Below are 24,185 nucleotides of genomic sequence, written 5' to 3' on the forward strand. Positions count from 1 at the left end.
TGTACTGGGCCGTACACACTAACCCACAACCCTCCAGGGTCCTTAGCTCAGTGATGGTCGGTCCAGTGTGGCTCAGTTGGTAGAGCATGGTGCTTGCAACGTCAGGGTTGTGGGTTCGATTCCCACGGCGGACCAGTACGAAAATGTATACACTCTGAGTAAGAGCATCTGCCGAATGACAAAAATTGGAAATGTAAAAAATGATGAGCTTGGAGGGCACTATGGTGTCAATGAACTGCATTCTCATGTAGGTGTGCCTTTTGTCCAAGTGGGAAAGGGCAGTGTGGAGTGCAATAGAGATTCCGCTATCTGTGGAACTGTTGGGGTGGAATGCAAATTGGAGTGGGTCCAGGGTGTCTGGGATGATGGTGTTGATGTGAACCATGACCAGCCTTTCAAAGCATTTGTCGGCTGCAGATGTGAGTGCTACAAGGCGATAGTCATTTAGACAGGTTACCTTTGGCGTTCTTGAGCACAGGAACTATGGTGGTCTGCTTAAAGCATGTAGGTATTACAGACTGGGTCAGGAAAAAGTTTAAAATGTCAGTTAATTAACATGCCAGCTGGTCAGCGCATGCTCTGAGTACACGTCCTGGTAATCCATCTGGCCCTGCGGCCTTGTGAATGTTAACCTGTTTATAGATTTTCCTCACATCGGCTATGGAGAGGGTGATAACCCAGTGGTCTGGAACAGTTGGTGCTCTCACGCATGGTTCAGTGTTGCCTCAAAGCAAGCATAGAAGGCATTAAGCTTGTCTGGTAGTATCACGTCACTGGGCAACTCTTGGCTGAGTTTCCCTTTGTAATCCGTGATAGTTTGCAAGCCTTGCCACATCCGACAAGGGTTCGAGCCAGTGTAATAGGATTCGACATTAGTCCTGTATTGACACTGTTCCTGTTTGATGGTTTTTCGAGGGTGTAGCGGGATTTCTTATAACCGTCCGGGTTAGTGTCCCTCTCCTTGAAAGTGGCAGCTTTAGCTCAGTGTGGATGTTGCCTGTAATCCGTGGCTTCTGGTTGGGAAAAGTATGTACGGTCAATGTGGGGACAGCGTTGTCAACGCACTTATTAATGAAGCCGGTGACTGATGTGGTAAACTCTGAAACTGCCATAGGATGATTCCCAGAACAAATTCCAGTGTGCTAGCGAAACAGTTCTGTAGCTCATCGGACCACTTCCGTCACTGGTACTTCCTGTTTGAGTTTTTGCTTGTAAGCAGGAATCAGGAGGATAGAGTTATGGTCATAATTGCAAAATGGAGGGTGAGGGAGAGCTTTGTATGTGTCTCTGTGTGTGGAGTGAAGGTGATCTAGAGTTGTTTCTCCTCTAGTTGCACAGGTGAATTGCTGGGAGGAATGAGATAAGTTGTCCTGCATTAAGATCACCGGCCACTAGGAGCGCTGCTTCTGGATGAGCATTTCCTTGTTGGATAATGGATCTATACAGCTCGTTGAGTGTGGTTTTAGTGCCAGCATTGGTTTGTGGTGGTAAATAGACATCTATGAAAAATATAGATGAAAACTTGGTAAATAGTGTGGTCTACAGTTTAGCAGAACCTCAAGACTTCCTTTTAATATTAGAGATTGCGCACTAGCTGTTGTTAAGAAAGCGACACCCGCCACCCCCTTGAGCTTACCTGATACTGCCGTTCTGTCCTGCTGATGCATGGAAAAGCTCATAAAGCGGCCTCTATACATTCCATTGCCATTCTAGTCTTTGTCACTTTAATTATAGGAAATGAGAACTTCCTGACCCCATGACCTGACCAGAGCCTAGACATGAGCGATATCTCTCGTCTGTTGTGTTTAGCTGTGGTGTGGTAAGATTTGTACTGTATACATGCTGAACTGCTTCTGTGTTTGACTCTGCAGTAACAACCAAGCCTGCAGCAGCGCAGTGAGGAAACCTGCCATCTCTCTGGCGGACAGCACAGAACTCAGGTGACCATCCTTCCACCTCACTGATTTTTACAGCAGTCGCCCAATCAGCCAAGCCCAAAATCCCAAACAGCAAGCAATGCATATGTAGAAGCATTATGGCTAGGAAAAGCTCCCTAGTAAGGAAGGAACCTGGCCAGCCCTCTTCTGGCTGTTCCGGGTGGAAACTATAAGAGTACCTGGCCTTTTAAGGTCAGATTGTTCTTCAAGATGTTCAAATGTTCAAGGATGGGCAGCAGGGTCAAATAATAATCAGTGGTTGTAGAGGATGCAACAGGTCAGTAGTAAACACCACTAGAGGGATATCAACAGACCACCAACTTACTACTCTTAGGCAAGGCTGAGTATAGCCCACAAAGATCTCCTCCACAGCACGAGCCCAAGGGGGCACAAAACCGGATAGGAAGATCACATCTGTGACTCAACCTACTCAAGTGACAAACCCCTCCTGGGGATGGCTTGGAAGAGCCCTAGTAAGCCAGTGACTCAGCCCCCCTAATAGGGTCAGAGGCAGAGAATCCCAGTGGAGAGAGGGGAGCCGGCCAGGCAGAGACAGCAAGGGAGGTTCGTCGCTCCAGTGCCTTGCCGTTCACCTTTGCATCCCTGGGCCAGACTACACTCAATCATAGGACCTACTGAAGAGATGCGTCTTCAGTAATGACTTAAAGGTTGAGACCGAGTCTGCGTCTCTCACATGGGTAGGCAGACCATTCCATAAAAATGGAGCTCTATAGGAGAAAGCCCTGCCTCCATCTGTTTGCTTACAAATTCTAGGGACAATAAGATGGGAAACTAAATAACACGTCCTAATAGCTTGTAGAAAATGGAGGCCATTATGGCTTGTTTTCCATCTGAATCAAGGCGTTAATGCACAGGACACTGCCTCGCTAACATTGTATAATTACTGTCGGGTGATTTAAGCTGATGCATTAGCTAGGCAAGTGCATGTGGAAACGTGTACAAGAGCATTAAGTGTGCACACACACACACATTTACAGATTCACACATGTACAAACTACACATAGGCAGACATAATGTATACAAGCACACACAGTTATGTTTTTGGAGTGGAGAGCTGTTCTACCTCAGTAGCTTACAGACTATTTGTCTTGATGCATGCATGCACACACCTATTCATTCTGACCTCTGACCTCTCATGTTCCACTAGGGTCTTGCTAAGCATCATGTACCTGATGGTGGAGACCATCCGTCTACAGACAGAGGACGACAGGCCAGAGTGGAGAACTGCCAGAGAGGCCTTCAAGACTGAACTGGGTTTGTGTTTGTGCGTGTGTGTGTGTGTGCGTGCACTGTAAGACGTTTCTGTAATTTCAACAGTAAAACACTGTAGAAGGCAGTAAAATGCCATACATGTGTTTTACAGCACATCAAGACTTTAATTTCAACAGCAAAACACCGTGAAATGCACAGTAAAATACCTTAAATGTGTTTTACAGGATTAATGATGGTGCATTGTGGGTTAATGTTGTGAGCTGGGAAAGAGTCTTGCTCATTAACATGCTGTATTTTAATGTGTGCCTTTTAAGAGCCTGTATTTGTTGCACCCGTGAGTGAGAATGCTGTACCCACCCAGAATACAGTAATATACTGTATTTTAGGAATTCTACAAACCTTTTACTGTAGATTTTCAGGACCTTACTGGCCAATTGCTGGCAGTAATTGACTGTAATTCAGAATACAGTATTGTTGTCTTTTAAGAGGCTATATTAGTGAGAATGCTATACGAATTTAACTGATATGTGATAGTAGTTCCCTAACAATGACATTAATATAGGGAACAGATCAGAGTTAGCCTGGCTGACGTGACCCACGTGACGACACAGCTCGAGAGCTGGCCTCTGCCAGACTAGATCAGAGTGGCAGTGAGTCTTACACCTTTAATGGTTGAATATTTAACGATGTCCATTCAATCGGTTTCGCCCTGTAATAACAGCCAGTTTGGAAGCCTTTGTTTAGGCCTCTAGAAGGCCTAAACAAGTGATATAAAACACCAAATGTTCATAAATATGATGTAATATTCAAATACGTAGCAGCCAACCTTCTCGCTCCAATCCCTTGTAGTTACAGTAAAATACTGCAATAATTACTTTCAGTTTATTAGGCACCTTTACTGTATTGGACTGTGTTTCATTTTTTTAAACTAGGCAAGTCAGTTAAGAACAAATTCTTATTTTCAATGATGGCGTAGGAACAGTGGGTTAACTGCCTGTTCAGGGGCAGAACAACAGATTTGTACCTTGTCAGCTTAGGGATTTGAACTTGCAACCATCCGGTTACTAGTCCAACGCTCTAACCACTAGGCTACCCTGCCTTCTCATTTCTTTGACATTATAGACATTTACAGGAAGGAGACGTCAAGCCACCGTGAATATCTCAGTAATGTTTTGGCACTATCCAGAGATAGTCAGAGAGATATCATAAGATATCTTGCTGTAATAACTATTATTTTGAAGACCAGCGTATCCTTAACTACAACAATATTTTCATTAATGACAAGAGTGCCTGCTAAATGACCCAAATGTAAAAATGAAAACTTGCAAAGAACACTGGGTGATTACAGATTTATACCGTAATTGTTATTGGTACTGTAATTTAGATTACACTAACTGACTTGGTAGTGTACATTAGATTACAGTAACAGTTTTGCTACCGTAAAATGGATTACAGTAGCTGTACTGTAAAAGAAAGTACAGTAACTTACTGGCCAATTGCTGCCAGTAAGTTACTGTAAATTATACAGGAAATGTTTTAGTGTGTACGCTGTATGTGTGTGCTGGCTGTTGACCCTCTCCTCTAACCTCAGGTTCTCCTCTGTACAACGGAGAGCCATTTTCCCTGTTGCTCTTCACCATGGTGACCAAGTTCTGCAGTATGAATGCTCCACACTTTCCCATGAAGAAGGTCCTGCTCCTGCTCTGGAAGACCATCCTGGTCAGTAAGCTACAGCACCGACACCATTACCTGTCCCTTTAGTAGGCTAGCCGCTCCGTAACAGAGGTATTTCATCCACCACTAGTATAAATTCAAAACTCTTGCTAGAATGACGTTGGAACCGGAGTGTCAGGCTCGACTGGCTCCCGCAATGGAATCGATGGGTTCGTTTGCCAATAGCTGCACAGAGCTCTGTCCGTGTGTTCATGTACATCTCTGTGGCTTTCTGTGTCCGTCTGTGTCTCTGCGTGTCACAGTTCACCATGGGGGGCTTCGAGGAGCTCCAGGAGATGAAGGTTCGAGGGAGAGAGAGGCTGAGCCTGCCCCCCCTGCCTGAGGACAGCATCAAGGTAATTCGGAGCATGAGAGCAGCCTCTCCTCCAGCCTCGGCAATGGAGCTCATCGAGCAGCAACAGCAGGCCAAGAGAGGACGCCGCAGCCGCAGGGTACGTATTATGCAGCCATTATATCACACACACACACACGCTTTACACACACACACACACACACTCACTCACACACACACACTCACTCACACACACACACACACTCACACACTCACACACACACACACTCTCTCACACACACACACACACACACACACACACACACACACCTGTGCGCTAGACTCACTTGACTGAATACACACCTGATGTGTTCTAACAGCGAGCCTAACTAAACCCGTGCAGTCACAGCCTCACGGCGCCACGCCCTCTAACAAGCATGGATTGCTCAGCCTGACTGTAGCAGTAGAGAATGTGACTAGGAGCTATGTGCACACCCTCGGTGTACTGCATTCCCCCTGACACGTTTGTTCTTTTAACTTCTTCCTCTAATCCCAACTGTGCTGTTTTTAGACTGGGGCTCTGACTTCACCAGGCTCTCAACCGCCCTCCTCTTCCTTGTGTCCCTGCAGAGTGCCTTTGTTGATAGCTTGGAAGGAGACAGTCCCTTTCCCAAGAAGCAGGTCTTTACCCACTTTCCCTCTGCATTTTCTCTGCCTCGGGCTGGTTCTTGCACCTTCTATTCCTCCACCTCTTTCTTTTCCTCTTCCTCTTATTCCTTGTCCTCCTCCTCCTCTTCCTCCTTCCCCTTTTCTCCTCCTTCACTGCGCTCTGCACTGTATGGGTGGGTACAGAGGCGGGGCTGGCTGTGGTCGAGGTCCCTGCGGACACGACGGGAGCTTTCCTCTCGTCTCCATCTCCACCGGGTTGTTAGGCCGCCAGCGTATCGCTGTAGAACAACAGTTCACTGCAGGCTTCTTTCCCACCACGCAGCTGAATGGCTTGTTCTCCATGGGATATGAGTCATGTAGGTCTATGCTGGTCACACTGCTTCCGTTACCTCTGTTGCTCTCCTCGCCAGCACACAGTCTACCTGACGACTACTTACTACCACCACACCGCCATACGTTGCATTGCACTGGCGCTCCACTGCTATTAAATGCAACCCCCTTTGCCTGATGCTTGTTGCATTGATGATGCCGCAGTCATTCATTAAAACTATGGAAGTGGTTTGAGATTATTGGGGTTTGTGTTTGTATGACTCATTATGGTTGTAATTGGAATGTTTAACACCTGAATATGGAGTTGGGCCCAAAGGTTCCTCAGGTTTTTTACTGGGAGTTTCTGTAACTTTTTTGTTTTGGAGTGCAGCCTTATGGTAGGTAAGTCTTGAGTATTGCTTGGGGTTGAAGTGGGAAGCCTGTGTGTGTGTGTGTGTGTGTGAGGGGACGGCCTCTTTCATGCCCCCTGCTGGTTGTTCTGGTTTCCAGCCCCTGGTAAAGCAGGACAGCCTAGACACGTACAACGAGCGAGACCCCTTTAAGAACGACGACGCACGCGACGAGGAGGAGGATGGCGAGGATGCCGACAGTGGCATCGAGGGCGAGGTGGACCCCCTGGACCGTGATGTCATCATCCAGCCGCCACCCCCACCGCCCCCGCTCAGACCCCCCACTGAGAGAGCGTCCCTCCCCAAGGGTCTGCCCTGGGCCCCCAAAGTCAGGTAAGGCTGGAACGCCCAGTTCCAAACAAACCTCTCGCCCCTCGCCATAACTCTTAACCCTTCTGTGTTTGCAGATCTGAAGGGATTGGATAGGTGTAATATAGCGGAAGCTCCCCAAACACCATCAGAAGGCAGGGTGGATCGATCACTTTATTGCTTACCTCAGGCCTGCAAACTCAAGTGATAGCATACAAAATCAAATGTACACTGGGTTCTAGTTTTGTTATTCTACACACTCGTGCTGCTGATAGTGCCCCCTCTGTTTAGGAGGACTCAAAGTAACCCACCTCAGTCACTCATACAGTAACAGCCAGCTCCCCCTCGCAAGATAGGCCTCTGTCTACACATTAGTGACAGTGGCCTATCTCGTGTGTGTGTGTGTGTGTGTGTGTGTGTGTGTGCGTGGGTGGACTTGGCAACATAAATAATAATTTAGCACATGAGGTGGAGTTCCAGATCCCAATATCACACAGTGTACAGAGGCAGCATCGAGTGTGACTGATGAGGCTTTAAGCAGCCAACACGGCACCCTAAAGTGTGTGTGTGCAAACACAAGATGGATGTCTGTGGGAGAGGAGATGCATCATCTGGTTAGCAGCCGCACGTCTTTGATCAGTCTGTTTAGATAGTATCTCGACAAGCCCGGGAAACCAGACTAGGAAACACAGTAGGTCTCGTAGTGGCATCAGTGAGAAGGTGAATCTCAGACTGGGGGGGTTAGTGAGGGGCAGCAGGCCTCTATCGAATCTATCGGTCTGTCTCCACAGAGAGAAAGACATCGAGCACTTCCTGGAGACCAGCAGGAACAAGTTCATCGGCTTCACTCTGGGAAAGTGAGTGTCGCTTTCACTGTGTTGTTGTCTGACAGGCTCGCTCCACGTAGTACACTGCCATGTGTGGTCCTAGTTATTGCAGTGCCAGTGACTGTTCTCTCTCGGCTGCAATGTTTTTCTTTTCTAGTGACACAGAGACACTGGTCGGTCTTCCTAGGCCCATACACGAGAGTGTCAAGACCCTCAAACAGGTAAGGGGGAGATACATCTCTCTTGTCCTTCCTCTTCTGTCCTTTCTCCCTCTCCTCCGTCGCTCTCGCTCCACCAGGATCGAGTGTTACACCGGTGACGAAGCATTGACCGTTTATTTGACCTAGCTGGTCAATATCCCTGGACGTTGACATCCCACTTGGACATCTAATTGTGTGTTTTGAACTGACTGTGAAACACGGTTACACTGAGGAATGCCCTTCTGTGTGTCAACCTGTGAATACTAATGAACGCCCGTTCAAAGCCGCTTCTGTTTACACACCGGGCGCTGCCTGACGAGATAATGTCGGAATACTATGGTATATCGCCATGGTGATGTCTCATTGAAAAGGTGTGAAGTGGAATAGAATGGATTGTGGTTATGAAGTGCTTTGCGCTGGCTCTCCTAGTGCTTTGTATTGTGGCTAACTCACCCAATCCAACACCATGCTCTCTTTTCCCTCCAGCACAAATATGTCTCTATAGCTGAGATGCAGATCAAGAGGGAAGAGGAGCTTCAACAGTGTCCCATGACCCTGGTCAGTGACGTTTCTCACTGTTGACTTTATATGAAATGACAGGAACTCCTCTATTTGAATGAGTTTAATGCTAGGCTAAAACTATACTGGAAAATGAAGTGGGGGGGGGGGCTGTCAATGTTTTGACCCCTAGTTGCACCACACCTCCCAAAAGCATAATGTCTGCTCAATGTCTACATTTTTACATTTGAAAACTGTAGGGCTTTTTGTGTTTTATGTTGTAAATTTGTCTTTGTAATAACATTTGAATTCTATCTCTCTTCTAAAATAGATTCTTAATCTCAATGAGACTAACCTGGTCAAATAGAAATATGATCTTTCATTTTCTACGTGTTGGAACAGGGCTCTGTGAATGGAAACAAGATGACTATAGACCGTGTGTAACTCATATCGTGTGGTGTTGTTGTCGTGTCAGGGAGAAGAGGATGTGGATGAGACCCCAACAGAGATCCTGTATCTGGGAATGCTTCCTAACCTGTCTCAGTATGTGGTGAGGACATCTACGGTTATATTCTGCTCTACCAAGACACTTCACATGGCATCATCTCTTGCTTTGCATCTCAAAAATCATAGATTGTTACTAAGTATTTGCTGTCTAGACCTGTCATGTTTCCGAGCTGAGAGGTTGAAAGCTAAAAACCCACGTTGTATTGATCAGATTGCCCTTCTGAAGCTGCTGCTGGCTGCAGCACCTACCTCCAAGGCCAAGACGGACTCCATCAATATACTGGCTGATGTGCTGCCAGAGGAGATGCCGTGAGTGTAATAGCCTTGTGCCTCTCCTTGTTCCCTCATGGCCATCTTTGCCGTTCATGCTTAAGTTGAGTGATGGCGATAAGGAGGACATGTAATATAGTTTGTTCATAGATAAAGTCAATGACTATAGATTTGTCATGTCATGGGATTTTGTTGCTATGAATCACATAAAAGGTGTGTGTGTGTGTGTGATGGCAGAATCACGGTCCTCCAGAGCATGAAGCTGGGTATTGACGTGAACAGACACAAGGAGATCATTGTCAAGGCCATCTCTGCACTTCTGCTGCTGCTCCTCAAGCACCTGAAACTCAATCACATCTACCAAGTAAGCCCACCTACCACCCCTACTGGTCTTTCCTTCTCTCTACCTCTCTCTCTCTTTCTCTGTCCCCCCCCCCCCCCCCCCCCCTTCACACCCCAGGTCAGCCACTATCTCTCGCTCTCCATCCCTTTCTCTCCCCCACCCCCTCAGGTCTGCCGCTGCTCTCTTGCTCTCATCTCTTCCAGTGGGGTAGTGGAGGGTAAACGCAATTGAACCACTTTTGCAGAAAAATGCATTGAAAATATAGGAAGCGTTACTTTTTTTTTACACCACAGCAGGCGAACAGTTTACCCCACCTTTCCCACCCTCACACACGAAGTCAGCCTCCATTCTCTCTCATCTCCCTGCCTTCCACATTCACCACCACATTTCTCTCGCTTTCTGTCTTCATCTCCTCTCACATCCCCCACCCATTTGGCTCCTGGCAGCCGACAACACAGATCCTGCACTGGAATGATAGGCACACAGTCAAAGGTTCATACATCTCCCTGCACACAGAGAGGGAGGCAGGATAGAGGGAGGCAGGATAGAGGGAGGCAGGATAGAGGGAGGCAGGATAGAGGGAGGCAGGATAGAGGGAGGCAGGAGGAGGGTTGGAGAAGTACCATCAGACAAGAAATGGGTACATAGCCGCACCATCCATTTTCCAAAATGCAAAGCTGAGCTCCTTCCAAAATCTGCTCTTGTAAAGGAGGATTATAATTCCTATTTTGGGCCGATTAGCTTCATGTATCGTCGTCCTACTGCTGCTTCTCCCTGAGACGAGAGAATTTGTCTCTCTTCAGCACGCGAAACCATGTACCTTTTTTTAAAAGGGATTGGTTCAAGGTTGACTTTTTGGCACGCAACCACTATTGATAGGTAGTGAATTGTCTTCAGAGAGAAATGGAGCATCTGTTCTTTTGACAATAGTGTGCTTATACCTGGCAGCAGGTCAGGACTGTTCTGTCAAATCCTACATGAAAAAGGAGCTAGTTCCCCATTTAATAGGATGAAAGATGAACAAAGCTGGATGTAAAATTATAGTAGCGCCATCTACTGCCCAAAATGATTACCTTCACTCTTATTTCCCACGACCAACTGCCAAATGAAGCTTGTTACAAAGATGCATTATTGCAACGGCAAAACCCAGCTCAGTGAAAGGGTTAAATGAGTCTGCCTATGGCTCCTATGCTGCTGGCGCAGAGCTGAGTACTTCCAGGGAGAGCAGATTGGCTAAATCCTCTGATTGGAACCCCCGTCATTCCCATCGTGAGAGTGTAAAGGGGTTGTCATTTCCGAGTGTCTTTTACACCCCAAAAGTCAGATAACAGAATGCTCATCATTGTTCCTGCTTTGAATTCATAGGCACACAGCAGTAATAGTAGCTGTGCTAACAAAAAGTGGTCTTGAACGGTCTTTTGATCGTAAACGATTGCATAGAATGTAGAAAAGAGGAGAATTCGGTCTATTCCTGAACTCTGCAGGCTGCTCATAAAATATAAAAAGACTGGGGGTTGGAGGGTTAATCTTTTATTATTTAATGGATATGCATTTTTATTATTAGGAGTTAAAGGGCTAGTGGGCCTCAGTGCTTTATCTGGTCCTCCGTGGTTCCTGTGCACTAAAGACAGTCAGTGACTTTGCAGTGACCTTGTACTTCCTGTCTCTCTCTCTCGCTCTCTTTATCTCCCTTTCCCTCTCCCTCTCCCTCCAGTTTGAGATTGTCTCTCAACACCTGGTGTTTGCTAACTGCATCCCACTCATCCTCAAGTTCTTCAACCAGAACATCATGTCTTACATCAGTGCCAAGAACAGGTAGGACTCACTGACTACAACCAACTACCACTTAGATTCTGCCACAGTGCCAGAGGTGCATCTGCACCCACATAAAGGCATGGCTTCCGACTGCCAGGTATTTGTTTCCTGCTCATAAAAGACACCAGCGGCTGAGGGGTGGAGGTGCCAAAACACAGGGGGGGGGGGGGGGGATCAGGTGTGGTTGGCAAATATGTCTCTCTCACCTCAATGACAGGTGTAACACCACTGTTGACACAAAGATGGGCTGTAGTAATACTCTCGTTTGTGCTCTCATTGTAGTATATGTGTGCTGGACTTCCCTCACTGTGTGGTCCACGAGATGCCTGAGCTCACGGCTGAGAGCTTGGTGAGTTCAGATCGCAAACCCATGTGTTTACATCAGACTGTTCAAATGTTAAAAGACCTGGCTATGGGTTTGGTTCATCTGTTGGCTGTGATTAGACACTGGCCGTGTCCGGCTACCCATCCTAAACACTAGTCCGTTATACATGTATTCTTTGTGGGCGTTTTCAATTCTCCTAACCCTGTTGTTGCCTGTGATTTGTAGGAAGCTGGAGACAGTAATCAGTTCTGCTGGCGTAATCTCTTCTCCTGCATCAACCTGCTGAGGATCCTCAACAAGCTGACTAAGTGGAAACACTCCAGGACCATGGTGAGAGAGACCTGGTCCTGCGTCTCTTTATGATCATATGTCCCTTATTCAGTACCCACTTGTAGAACCTATCAGATCCGTTCAGATCTACAAGAGTGCCTAGGGTGTACAGGCTAGAGGACAGTTTAGAATTCAAAGATTTGTGACGGGACATTTTTGAGATCCACTGTGTCCTTCTCTTCCACCTCCTCTCTCAGATGCTGGTGGTGTTCAAGTCTGCTCCCATCCTGAAGAGGGCGCTGAAGGTCAAACAGGCCATGATGCAGCTGTATGTCCTCAAGCTGCTCAAGATCCAGACCAAGTACCTGGGCCGCCAGTGGAGGAAGAGCAACATGAAGACCATGTCAGCCATCTACCAGAAAGTACGACACAGGCTCAATGATGACTGGGCCTATGGCAACGGTAAGATGCAGAGGAAATAAACTATTGAACGGCATACCTGAAGTCAACTCTTAATTCACTGGTCTGTAGGAGATGTGAAAGCTATGCAACGAATCAGAATTTGATGATGAATGTGAAATGAAATGCGGTAGGTACATACTATGTGCCTTTGATTATTGATCTCCGTAACGGAAAGTCCAATCAGCCAACTGCTGTAAGATGAAGGCCGGTAACTAAGGATGTGTTGCCATAGCAACCAAACCAGGGACCAGCTAGGGGTGAGAGGCCCTCAGAGAAAAAGAGACGACTGTCTGTCATCACATGTCTCAGGTTCTATTCTCAATGGACCAGATGGACAGAGGGAAAGAGAGGAGAGAGCTCCATTGGTTCTTCGAATCAAATGTTATTGGTCACGTACACCTGGTTAGCAGATGTTAATGCTAGTGTAGCAAAATGCTTGTGCTTTTAGTTCCGACAGTGCAGTAATATCTAACAAGTAATCTAACAATTCCCCAACAACTACCTAATAGACACAAATCTAAAGGGCTGAATGAGAATATGTACATGTAAGTATATGGATGAGCGATGGCCGAGCGGCACAGGCAAGGTGCAGTAGATGGTATAAAATACAGTATTTACGGTCATTAAAACTTGTTTTTCAACCACTCCACACATTTCTTGTTAACAAACTATAGTTTTGGCAAGTCGGTTAGGACATCTAGGGCATCTGTATGACACAAGTAATTTTTCCAACAATTGTTTACGGACAGATTATTTCACATATAATTCACTGTATCACAATTCCAGTGGGCCTGAAGTGTACATACACTCAGTTGACTGTGCCTTTAAACAGCTTGGGAAATTAAAAACAATTATGTCATGGCTTTAGAAGCTTCTGATAGGCTAAATTACATCATTTGAGTCAATTGGAGGTGTACCTGTGGATGTATTTCAAGGCCTACCTTCAAACTCAGAGCCTCCTTGCTTGACATCATGGGAAAATCAAAATAAATCAGCCAAGACTTCAGAAAAAAATGTGTAGACCTCCACAAGTCTGGTTCATCCTTGGGAGCAATTTCCAAACGCCTGAAGGTACCACGTTCATCTGTACAAACAATGGTACGCAAGTATAAACACCATGGGACCATGCAGCTGTCATATCGCTCAGGAAGAAGATGTGTTCTGTCTCCTATTGATGAACTTACTTTGGTGCGAAAAGTGCAAATCAGTCCCAGAACAACAGCAAAGGACCTTGTGAAGATGCTGGAGGAAACAGGTACAAAAGTATCTATATCCACAGTTAAACAAGTCCTATATCGACATAACCTGAAAGGCCACTCAACAAGGAAGAAGCCACTGCTCCAAAACCACCATAAAAAATCCAGACAATGGTTTGCAACTGCACATGGGAACAAAGATCATACTTTTTGGAGAAATGTCCTCTGGTCTGATGAAACAAAAATAGAACTGTTTGGCTATAATGACCATCGTTATGTTTGGAGGAAAAAGGGGGAGGCTTGCAAGCCGAAGAACATCATCCCAACCATGAAGTACGGGGGTGGCAGCATCATGTTGTGGGAGTGCTTTGCTGCAGGATGGACTGGTGCACTTCACAAAATTATGTGGATATATTGAAGCAACATCTCAAGTCATCAGTCAGGAAGTTAAAGCTTGGTCGCAAATGGGTCTTCCAAATGGACAATGACCCCAAGCATTTTTTTATATATATATATATATATATTTTTTTTTTAACTAGGCAAGTCAGTTAAGAACACATTCTTATTTTCAATGACGGCCTGGGAACAATGGGTTAACTGCCTGTTCAGGGGCAGAACGACAGATTTGTACCTTGTCAGCTCGGGGGTTTGAACTCGCAACCTTCCGGTTACTAGTCCAACGCTCTAACCACTAGGCTACGCTGCCGCCCCAAGCATACTTCCAAAGTTGTGGCAAAATGGCTTAAGGACAACAAAGTTAAGGTATTGGAGTTGCCATCACAAAGCCCTGACCTCAATCGCATAGAAAATGTGTGGGCAGACCTGAAAAAGCGTATGCGAGCAAGGAGGCCTACAAACCTGACTCAGTTACAGCTCTGTCAGGAGGAATGGGCCAAAATTCACCCAATTTATTGTGGAAAACTTGTGGAAGGCTACGCAAAACATTTGACCCAAGTTTAACAATTTAAAGGCAATGCTACCAAATACTAATTGAGTGTATGTAAACTTCTGGCCCACTGGGAATGTGATGAAATAAATAAAAGCTGAAATAAATCATTCTCTCTACTATTTTTCTGACATTTTACATTCTTAAAATAAAGTGGTGATCCTAACTGACCTAAGACAGGGAATTTTTACTAGGATTAAATGTCAGGAATTGTGAACAACTGAGTTTAAATGTATTTGGCTAAGGTGTATGTAAACTTCCGACTTCAACTGTACATGTGATAAGAGTAATGTAAGATATGTAAACATTATTAATGTGGCATTGTATAAAGTGTCTAGTGATCCATTTATTAAAGTTGCCAGAGATTGGGTCTCAATGGGGCGGCAGGTAGCCTAGTGGTTAGATCGTTGGACTAGTAACCGAAAGGTTGCAAGATCGAATCCCTGAACTGGTAGAAATCTGTCGTTCTGCCCCTGAACAAGGCAGTTATCCCACTGTTCCTAGGCCGTCATCGAAAATAAGAATCTGTTCTTAACTGACTTGCCTAGTTAAATAAAAATAAATGTAAAAATATAGGCAGGAGCCTCTTTAAGTTAGTTATTGCTGTTTAGAGATAGAAGCTGTTTTTCAGTCTCTCGGTCCCAGCTTTGATGCACCTGTACTGACCTCGCCTTCTGGATGGTAGTGGTGTGAACAGGCAGTGGCTCGGGTGGTTGATGTCCTTGATAATCTTTTTGGCCTTCCTGTGACATCGGGTGCTGTAGGTGTCATGGAGGGCAGGTAGTTGGCCCCCGGTGATGCGTTATGCAGACTGCACCACCCTCTGGAGAGCCTTGCGGTTGAGGACGGTGCAGTTGGCCTTCCCCGGTGGCGATACAGACCGACAGGATGTCCCTCTGATGTCATTTAAATCCCAGAATTCACTGTTTTCTCTGTATTTATTGATTATTGAGGTCTATTGTCCTTTAACAACAGTATAACGTATTTTCCCAAACAGAAAATCGACAGAGACAATGGATAGGGTTATGTGGCGCTGTTCATCGAGTTAATAGACCTGAGAATAAATCTCTGTTCTTTTTGTCCTCCAGATATCGACGCGCGGCCGTGGGACTTCCAGGCGGAGGAGTGCGCCCTGAGGGAGAGCATCGAGAAGTTCAACAGCCGTCGCTACGACAAGAACCAGAACGGCGAGTTCGCCCCGGTGGACAACTGCCTGCAAAGCGTTCTGGGCCAACGTGTTGAGCTGCCGGAGGACTTCCACTACAGCTATGAAATGTGGCTGGAGAGAGAGGTGTTTTCACAGCCTATCCAATGGGAGGGTCTACTACAACAGGCCCAATGAGCGGGGAGGACACGCATACCAGGGACACAAGCCTACGACTACTGTGATCTTCATGTAAATATGTGGCAGAAATAGAACATCAGTTTGTAGTCACCTGTATCCATGCAGAAATTGTACAGTAATGATATAGACAGTAATAACGATGTCATGGCAACTTGGCAGGAGCAGGCTCTTACAGTACAAGCTATGTGGAATACTGTTACTATTCTGTCAGTCACAACATCCCAATCCATCCACTATGTCCAAACCACCAGTTCATTTTTTTCTCTCACTCAATTTGATTAGCTTCTGTGCTTTGTGGAATAATTCATTTTAAAACCATGGCATGTCCTTTCTTTAAATGAATTAAGCACTGACACTGTTCTTAGTTTATGTTGTAATGTTTTGCATGTGTATTTATTCATGATCACAGCCATTATGTTTTAGTTCGTAAATCTCATAGGTGCAGATGATATTGTGGCTGATTTATATATTTCTAGAAAAAAGGGCATTTTTGAAAAGATAGTACTGTGTATTAACAGGCTAACAATTGATTGTTTTCAATTAAAATAGTAAAACGTATACAAAAATAGCTTCTTAGCAAAGAGCAATTTCTCAAGCAAGAATTTTGCTTGGACTGTCTGGGAGTGGTCTGAGTAGGGAGGGGAAAAGTAGCTGTTATTGGCAGACAGGTTTTGAACTCTTATCGGTCTATTAACTCATTTCCCCCGCCTGCGGATGTCGCAGACCAACTCCATCCCAAAGAAACAGGAAGAAACACCACTTACATTTAAAGGGGCATTATCATCATTTTCACACTATTATTCCAACCTCGTAGTGTGGAAATGTGTATAAACCACAGGATAATCACATTTTTAGACTGCACTGAGCTTTAAGGGAGAATTTAACCACATTTCCCCTTTCTAGGTTAATAGTATTTTAATTTATGTAATCACAAACAGATATTCCTATAAGTCATTGATCATCAACTAGATCCAGCCGCGGGATGTTTTTTTTCTTGAGCGGATGGTCAAGGGGCCGAAACAACATAATTGCAAATCATTTGTATACATAAAATTGACTGCAAAAAACCTCAAACAGATATAGGATTTGACAAAGATGATAACTTCCAAACTTGCTTACATTTGTATGCGATCCCGTCTCTCTATTATGCGTGGGAATACTTGGGAACAGATTTTCACAATTAAAATCACATAGAGCTGATTTCCTGGTGTTTAAAAATGTTTAACTTTTTAAAATTTTAATATCCAACAATGAGAAAAAATAAAATCACCCACGGCCCGCCTGTTGGGGAACCCGGCTGTAAGTAATACGTGGTAGTTCATTTATGTTTATAAAGGTCTGTGAAGCCTTTGGCCAGATGGGGAGAAAGGATAAGGACACAGGAAAACCTTTTTGAGGCTGATCTGAAGGGTTTGACCAGGGATTGGGAGGCTTGAGGGGGTTCATCGGCCCAACGTGGGAAGGCTGTCTCTGGGTAAGTCGAGGGCAGTGTCCCTGACTCCCTCTGGGAACCCGACGAGTCCTGTGGGCTTCACTCTCTGTCCTCCCAAAGGTGTCATGGCTGTCTTGGTTTAGCCCTCAATCCACCTCCCCACAGCAGCTAACCTTGAATAACAGCTGAAGGGATACACGTGTCCTTGTGAGGCTGATCTCCCTCGCTGAATACACAGTAGTTGTCACACAATGGTGCTGATTTTTTACGAGATCTGTTGTCTAGTCAATTTCTTTCATTGTAAAGCAGAACTACCGTGGGCTGTCAAGGCCATTAAGTATTCTCGGAGTGTTCTGTAACTTTCTCTTAAGGTTATGGAACATTCTCTGATGACACAAGCACATAAGACATTATCCTTTTTAATATTATCTAGTGTAGTCTTTAGTGTTCCTCTCCGGGGAGTTTGTGTAGGCGGCCGAGATGTACTTGGTTGTATTATATTTGTATTGAACGATGATTGTGTAACTGTGTTGTGCTTCTTTGTGGAATCTAAGTGTGCATGGCTGCAGTTTTATTTTTCTGTTTGAATATGTCATCTTTAAAACTGTATTCTGACATTTTATACAATATTTCAAAATGTGACTTTTGTTGAAATTCCGTTTTTAGAACACAAATTCGAAATGTACTCTCACTCATGATTTGGTATATGTAGGGTGTTTTGGTAAATGTCTATCGAGTCAGCACCATGTCTGCTTCTGGGACATGTCTCAAAAGACATGTCAAGTTTGTTCCACACAGGTGAAGACAAAGTCATTTGACTCTCTGAGTTTTCTTGAATGCAAAAGCTTTCAAAAATAACTGCTTATCTTGAGGATTCTCAGGTTCAGAATGTACAATAATTGTAACGATCAACAACTATGGCTTCCTCCTCACTACCTATAAAGTATGTAAGTACGAGTGGAACTGGTGGAATAGCAATAACATGATAATCACAATCTAAGCATTGAAAAGTAGTCTACTTTGATTGGCACATGCAGTAACCTAACACAATGTTGATCATTTTACACTTGTTGCAGTTACTCCTGACTTTGTTTCAGAAACCCTAACCTTGTGCCAAAGTAATGAGTGCCAGTTTTTGATTATAAATGAATGCCTTACTCAGAGCACCTCTCATTCGAAACAATGCAATATCACTTTTTCTACATACAATCACTGGAAATACTCTACAGTACATGTATGTATGAGTTCTGGCAGTTGGAGGATGTGTTCCTAGATGTGTTTTACAGTGTTTGGATATTGCTATTTGTGTTTGGTTTTTTTTGGTCATAATTATAGGACAGTGTAAAAATAATAATATTGATTTTGTTCAGGGGTATGTGCAATGACTGTCCTGTACAGCAGCATTATTCAGTTGAAAGACATCAGAGTTGAATCTTGTAAGATAATTCTGTCCTTCATTATACTGTATTTTCTAAATAAAGAGATCAATGGTTTTAATTAGTATACATTTTTCTATGGATAATGTTTAGGAAGTCGACACTCTTGACTCTTTATCCACTATTCAGGATAGTGTTGTCTGACTTATGTGCATTCCACAGTTTCCCTGGAGAACCGGTAGTGTGAGAATACATGAGGATATCTTGTCTGAAAGTGTTTCTCCCCCCCCCCCCCCCCCCCCCCGAAGTTAAAGGTTAAGTAAAATAACCCCCCCCCCCCTCCCTCCCTTTGGTATAGGTCTATTTATTGATTGTGAATAAGGAATGGTGTTTTTGTAATATAATATTCATGATGCCAGGAGATGATCAGCAGATTACCATGGTGATGTAAACAGACATTCTTTGTGGGAGACAAAGGACATGTGAGACAGCAACTAACGCCATGCCCAGCAGCACAGAGACGGGGGACAACCTTGTTAAAGCCGCTGCCTATTCAAACACCAAGAACAAGCCTAGTCTCTACGACAACGGGATACAAACGCACGGGAAGTCGTCTCTCTGCCAGACGTTTACACTGAAAGGTTGGTAAGCATAACTATTTCCATTACAATTCTAGGTTATTTCAATATTGGTGTGATTTCATTTGACATAAAAATAAAATAATGTTTTCACTTGTTCACAAGGACCTAATATAAAAATGCCACTTGGTAAGTTTTGGGGTGTGCATTCTTTACTTGAAAAGTAACCTATTCGTGTGATGTCCCTGATATTTCCAGGTTTCTTTGGTGACACATTTGCAGAGAATGAACAGATGATCTCACAGATCAAATAGGAGAGGAATGTCCACACAATGGTACAGTAAATTGGATGTAGTTTTTGAAGCATTGATGCAGTTGTTGCATACATTGATCACTGGTCTAGGGTGCAGTGTAGAGCAAGTAGCCTACATTACTAAACATACTGCTAAACATTAACTTTCCCATGTTATCTATAGTGATTATCAAATGGTTTGTCCGCAGCCTACACAATCAACAAAATCCAGAAAATCAAGGTCAAAAAGGCCTGTCAAAAAGGCAGAGAGGAGGTCATCCAAGAAGAGATCAGTCAGTGCCAAAGCCACCAAGTCAGAAGTGGACATTCTCAGTCCAGCAGCCATGCAGAATGTTTACTACATTTCCCACAATGCAGTTGACTGTCTGGCGTTCCGAGGCTTTGGATGGCCTAAGTCAACTAAAAAGAAAACAGGAGGAATGAAGGGCAAGAAAACAAAAAACAAAAAGTGACTCTACCACAAACCTTGCCAAGACCAAAGCAAACATTGTCAGTTTAGTACGGCTCTATTCAATCCGCATGGTGGAAATCCAGCTTTTCAGCGTGATAGAAATGTTAAGGCGATGTTCCCGATCAGTGGAGGCTGCTGAGGGGAGGACGGCTCATAATAATGGCCGGAATGGACTGGTTTCACGTTTGATACCATTGCATTAACTCCCTTCCAACAATTACGCTTCATTCCAGCCCTAAGCAAACGCCACTATTCCCGATTTATCAGACTGCATTCATGCTAAACGCTGCTTATGTTGGCTAAATCGGAAATGACCTTTACATTTCTATGGCAGAATCTGTAACGCTTCAGCTTTACAGATGGAATAAATCCCTAATTATAATGTAGATTTTAGTTGATCTAGTCTGTTCAAATTCAAAATAGAACTCTGGTTACCTCTGATGGATTGGTTGTTATTTACAGAGAACAGTGGAAAGAACATGGGAATACATTGACCTCTGCTGGCCTACTGGCACACCATACCCAGATGCTCTCAGGAAAGATTTCTGTGACGCGTGTAAAGAATGCTTCTCTGGATAATGGATGTTAAGAATAAAACATGGCGAGCTAGAATAACTGCCTTACAAAATAATCTATTTTACTGGATTGGTCCCTTGCTAGACAACATTATCTTATGTGATGTAACACCTATTTTCAATTTATGACAGAACCATATTCAGCAAATGTATTAACAGCTGAGTGAGGCCTACAATGTTAAGAGAGCAGCATTTAGATTAGAATTGCAAACAATGCCATTTACATGAGCTACTCATTCTCAATACCATAACACCCACAGAAATACAATCCATAGAACAGGCCTCGCAATTCAATTCTATTTATATGATAACATCACTCAAAAGCAGTAACTGCACTCTGTATAGTTGTCAAAAATGCCAAGCGCATGTGGTAAAAATGCCATGTTTAGACATGAACGCTAAGGCCTGCCCTGCCCAGCTTCGTGCAAGGATAACGCCAAGGTTTCTGAAGTGTAGATGTTGTCCCACAGCAGTTAGTCATCTTTGCATATACACTCATAAATAGCACCATCATGTCAAGATAATGTTAAGTAGCCAATTACTTTAAGAATACAAAACAACAAAAAGAACACTGGTCCAGTCCAGGCACTGTGAAAACCCTGCTTAGAGAATACATTTTTACCATTTATTCCTCTGCCAGTGTAACCTTAGTACACATACTGCTTTTGATGATAGAAAATATGAAATGAGATTAACATTCGGTATATATCCTCTGCAGTGTGCATCTTGTTGTTCCAATAGTCCCCCACCTCTTCAAATCTGCCCAGGTTCTTTCTTTCCATGTTGTTGAGCAATCTCTTCTTCACTCTGCTGGAGGTTTCTTCTTTGCCTCCACATCCTTTTTGAAGGCTTCTATCTTTTTGGAAATGTTGGGGACCTTAAACAGAAGTGGAGTAATCAGAGAAGAGTGCCAAAAAGGAAAGAGTTCAATGGCATAGGCCTATTGTGTTTTGTTTTTTGGGGGGGGGGCAAATACACAGGGGAACCATTGACACCGACTGACATATATAGTGGGTTGTTTCCTAGCGGACTTAACTCCACCGTCCAGGAAATTGGAGCAGAGACCTGGCTATTTGGAATATCTCTGACTACATCGATTTGACCCAATGTCAATACTTCAAAAAATGTGAATTATGAAATGCCTACCTTGTACCTATGTTTGTCCTGGTTGCATGCTTTTCTTTTTCTGAATACCATACTTTTTCAATCAAAGTTAACCCACTACAACCGACTGTTTGCTCATTGTTGTTGCTCTAACACGGAACCCAAACAGGCTGCTCGCGTGCGCCATCGTGCCTACATTTATTTTGTCCCCCCAGACCAAACGCGATCACGACACGCAGGATAAAATATCAAAACAAACTCTGAACCAATTACATTAATTTGGGGACAGGTCAAAAAGTATGAAACATTTATGGCAATTTAGCTAGTTAGCTTGAACTTGCTAGCTAATTTGTCCTGGGATATAAACATTGAGTTGCTATTTTACCTGAAATGCACAAGGTCCTCTACTCCGACAATTAATCCACACATAAAACGGTCAACCGAATCGTTTCCAGTTATCTCTCTTCCTTCCAGGCCTTTTCTTCTCTTGACTTTATATTGCGATTAGGAACTTTCATAAATTAGGTGCATTACCACCACTGACCTGTTCATCTTTCAGTCACCCACATGGATATAACCAATGAGGAGATGGCACATGGGTACCTGCTTCTATAAACCAATGAGGAGATGGGAGAGGCAGGACTTGCAGTGCGATCTGCGTTAGAAATAGAACTGATTTATATAGTTTAGCCCTTGCCAACGCTCGTTGGTGCGCAATAATTGAATAACAGATTTCTAAATTTATTTTGCAACGAGCGGTGTGGTCAGCCTGTAAGATGGCAACTGCGCAAATGCCGCCCATTGAATCTCAACAAGGAAAGACGGTGGTTTTATTTGATTAACATTCATTGGAAAAGTATGGATTTCAGTAAACAAAATAAAGGCACGAAACTACAGAGGACAAAGGTACAGGGTAGATGTTTCATAATATATATTTTTTAAGTATTGACCTTGTCGATGTAGCTTGTCTCCAAAGCCTTACTCTGCTCGGTTGGTAGTGGAGTTTAGTCCGCGGCGATAGTTGTTCCTCTTAGTACCTCGTAGTTTTGAGCGAGGTACATCCCAACAACGTTCCCCAAGGTAAACCCAGCCTGTAAGATTATAAATAAGTGTTAATCAAGACGGAACACATGTTGTTTTTACTAGCTAGGTCAGCAGCACTGATGGTTATATAGCTAGCATACAACATAATTAGCCCTTCAGTAAACAGTAATACATTGTTTTCATTTCGATATCAACTCACCAAAAACTGTAGCATGGTCGTGTCTAACGAAGGAGACTATGTTTAATATATTTTAGCGATCCTGTTTCAAAGCTCGGTCGAAACAGCTAGCGAAGTCATCAACAGTGTATAATGCGCATGTCATGTCGCCTTCAAAAAGCATTTTCATTGGCCACGACTCCTGTCTGCAAGGTTTCTGTCATCTACGCGGGGCGCTGTGTGATCAAACCCGCTACTTCTTCTTCGGCGGGGTTGATCGGAGGGTGGCATCCAAAGTTATGGTACATTACCTCCACCTACTGTACTGGAGTGTGGACCAGAGACAGAAATGAAATCCTACCTGCCAGCTCCGTTGCTCTTAAAAAATCTAAAATATGATAGACTATATTTTTATGACGTTCGACTCAATATACGTTTTAAACTAATTTCCTGTATCCCCGACTTTCCTTTGTACTTTAAATAAATGCATGCCCTTAGTATCTCTATTCAACTGCTCCTGCCATCTCTGTTCATATCAGGCGTTTTGCCTCTGCCTTGCTCATTGAAACTACAACATCAAACATGCCCACTACTAAGTGCTTGTTTGGCCAGTACATCAACTGCCTCGTAAATCTTATCTGTATACACATTTGTCTAATCCTGCCATGGGTTTGTAGCACCTCATAAAGCAGGTCTTGTCTGCTACGTGAGCTAAAGGACTGGAGACTCAACACTGCACATTAATCAGAACAAATAACTACTCCTGCACCCACTGCAAGGCCAACAGTAGGGCCATCCGCTCCGCCGTATGTACAGACGGATGATCTGTAATAATTTTCCTGACTGCCACCTCACATTCCTGCACGACAAATGCTGACCCAGTACGTCCTGTCCTTGGATCTTTTGAACCATCTGTGTAAATGGCCACAAAATCCTGCCACACAGTATCCAGACGTCTCTTAAACAAATCAGATGGATCAACACGCTTCATATTTTTTTGTAGTCTCTCCAACACTTCAAGATCAACTACTGGAGGCGGGAGTAGCCATGGTGGTTTTATAGGAATCGCTACCGTTGGACTAAACTCCCTTCCATACAGTCTACAGTCGTGGTCAAAAGTTTTGAGAATGACACAAATATTAATTTCTGCAAAGTTTGCTTCTTCCGTGTCTTTAGATATTTTTGTCAGATGTTACTATGGAATACTGAAGTATAATTACAAGCATTTCATAAGTGTCAATGGCTTTTATTGACAATTACGTGAAGTTGAGACCATTCC

The 24,185-nt window shown here is 44.0% G+C and overlaps 3 protein-coding genes across 7 annotated transcripts in view; 2 read left to right on the top strand and 1 right to left on the bottom strand.

The window, feature by feature from the left end:
• The window catches only part of LOC109879107 (striatin-interacting protein 1 homolog), a 38,947-nt gene extending 20,142 nt beyond the window's left edge, over nucleotides 1-18,805 (top strand). For 2 of the 4 annotated variants that reach the window (XM_031798084.1, XM_031798083.1), the window contains exons 6-22: nucleotides 1,872-1,940; nucleotides 3,106-3,212; nucleotides 4,762-4,889; nucleotides 5,147-5,335; nucleotides 5,806-5,856; nucleotides 6,664-6,896; nucleotides 7,664-7,729; nucleotides 7,857-7,920; nucleotides 8,386-8,457; nucleotides 8,873-8,947; nucleotides 9,116-9,213; nucleotides 9,412-9,538; nucleotides 11,232-11,332; nucleotides 11,615-11,681; nucleotides 11,883-11,987; nucleotides 12,185-12,389; nucleotides 15,620-18,805. In XM_031798084.1, the coding sequence (XP_031653944.1) occupies nucleotides 1,872-1,940; nucleotides 3,106-3,212; nucleotides 4,762-4,889; nucleotides 5,147-5,335; nucleotides 5,806-5,856; nucleotides 6,664-6,896; nucleotides 7,664-7,729; nucleotides 7,857-7,920; nucleotides 8,386-8,457; nucleotides 8,873-8,947; nucleotides 9,116-9,213; nucleotides 9,412-9,538; nucleotides 11,232-11,332; nucleotides 11,615-11,681; nucleotides 11,883-11,987; nucleotides 12,185-12,389; nucleotides 15,620-15,873 (2,011 nt within the window). In that variant the 3' untranslated portion in view covers nucleotides 15,874-18,805. The remainder of the gene's footprint in view (nucleotides 1-1,871; nucleotides 1,941-3,105; nucleotides 3,213-4,761; nucleotides 4,890-5,146; nucleotides 5,336-5,805; nucleotides 5,857-6,663; nucleotides 6,897-7,663; nucleotides 7,730-7,856; nucleotides 7,921-8,385; nucleotides 8,458-8,872; nucleotides 8,948-9,115; nucleotides 9,214-9,411; nucleotides 9,539-11,231; nucleotides 11,333-11,614; nucleotides 11,682-11,882; nucleotides 11,988-12,184; nucleotides 12,390-15,619) is intronic. The other 2 variants (XM_031798085.1, XM_020471295.2) reach the window with 1 other exon arrangement.
• A 398-nt stretch (nucleotides 18,806-19,203) lies between these two features.
• On the top strand, nucleotides 19,204-20,638 carry smkr1 (small lysine rich protein 1). Of its 2 annotated transcripts, none has more exons than XM_031797695.1 (3): nucleotides 19,204-19,329; nucleotides 19,521-19,597; nucleotides 19,764-20,638. In XM_031797695.1, exons 2-3 carry the CDS (start codon nucleotides 19,595-19,597, stop codon nucleotides 20,025-20,027), a joined length of 267 nt encoding a protein of 88 aa, XP_031653555.1. In that variant the 5' UTR covers nucleotides 19,204-19,329; nucleotides 19,521-19,594; the 3' UTR covers nucleotides 20,028-20,638. The 2 variants fall into 2 exon arrangements, with proteins under 2 accessions (XP_031653555.1, XP_031653554.1); XM_031797694.1 differs by having other exon boundaries at nucleotides 19,204-19,325.
• On the bottom strand, nucleotides 19,599-23,103 carry LOC109879100 (short transmembrane mitochondrial protein 1). Its single transcript, XM_020471285.2, has 3 exons — nucleotides 22,949-23,103; nucleotides 22,743-22,796; nucleotides 19,599-21,478 (listed from the first exon to the last, which is right to left on the bottom strand). Exons 1-3 carry the CDS (start codon nucleotides 22,961-22,963, stop codon nucleotides 21,404-21,406), a joined length of 144 nt encoding a protein of 47 aa, XP_020326874.1. The 5' UTR covers nucleotides 22,964-23,103; the 3' UTR covers nucleotides 19,599-21,403.
• Nucleotides 23,104-24,185: the final 1,082 nt, after the last annotated feature.

The sequence above is a fragment of the Oncorhynchus kisutch genome, linkage group LG19 (assembly GCF_002021735.2).
Source record: "Oncorhynchus kisutch isolate 150728-3 linkage group LG19, Okis_V2, whole genome shotgun sequence".
Taxonomy (NCBI): domain Eukaryota; kingdom Metazoa; phylum Chordata; class Actinopteri; order Salmoniformes; family Salmonidae; genus Oncorhynchus; species Oncorhynchus kisutch.

Coding starts and splice junctions, on each gene's coding strand:
- LOC109879100 (XM_020471285.2), bottom strand. Junction 21,479..22,742: donor ACCTCGCTCAAAACTACGAG/GTACTAAGAGGA, acceptor CTTCTGTTTAAG/GTCCCCAACATTTCCAAAAA.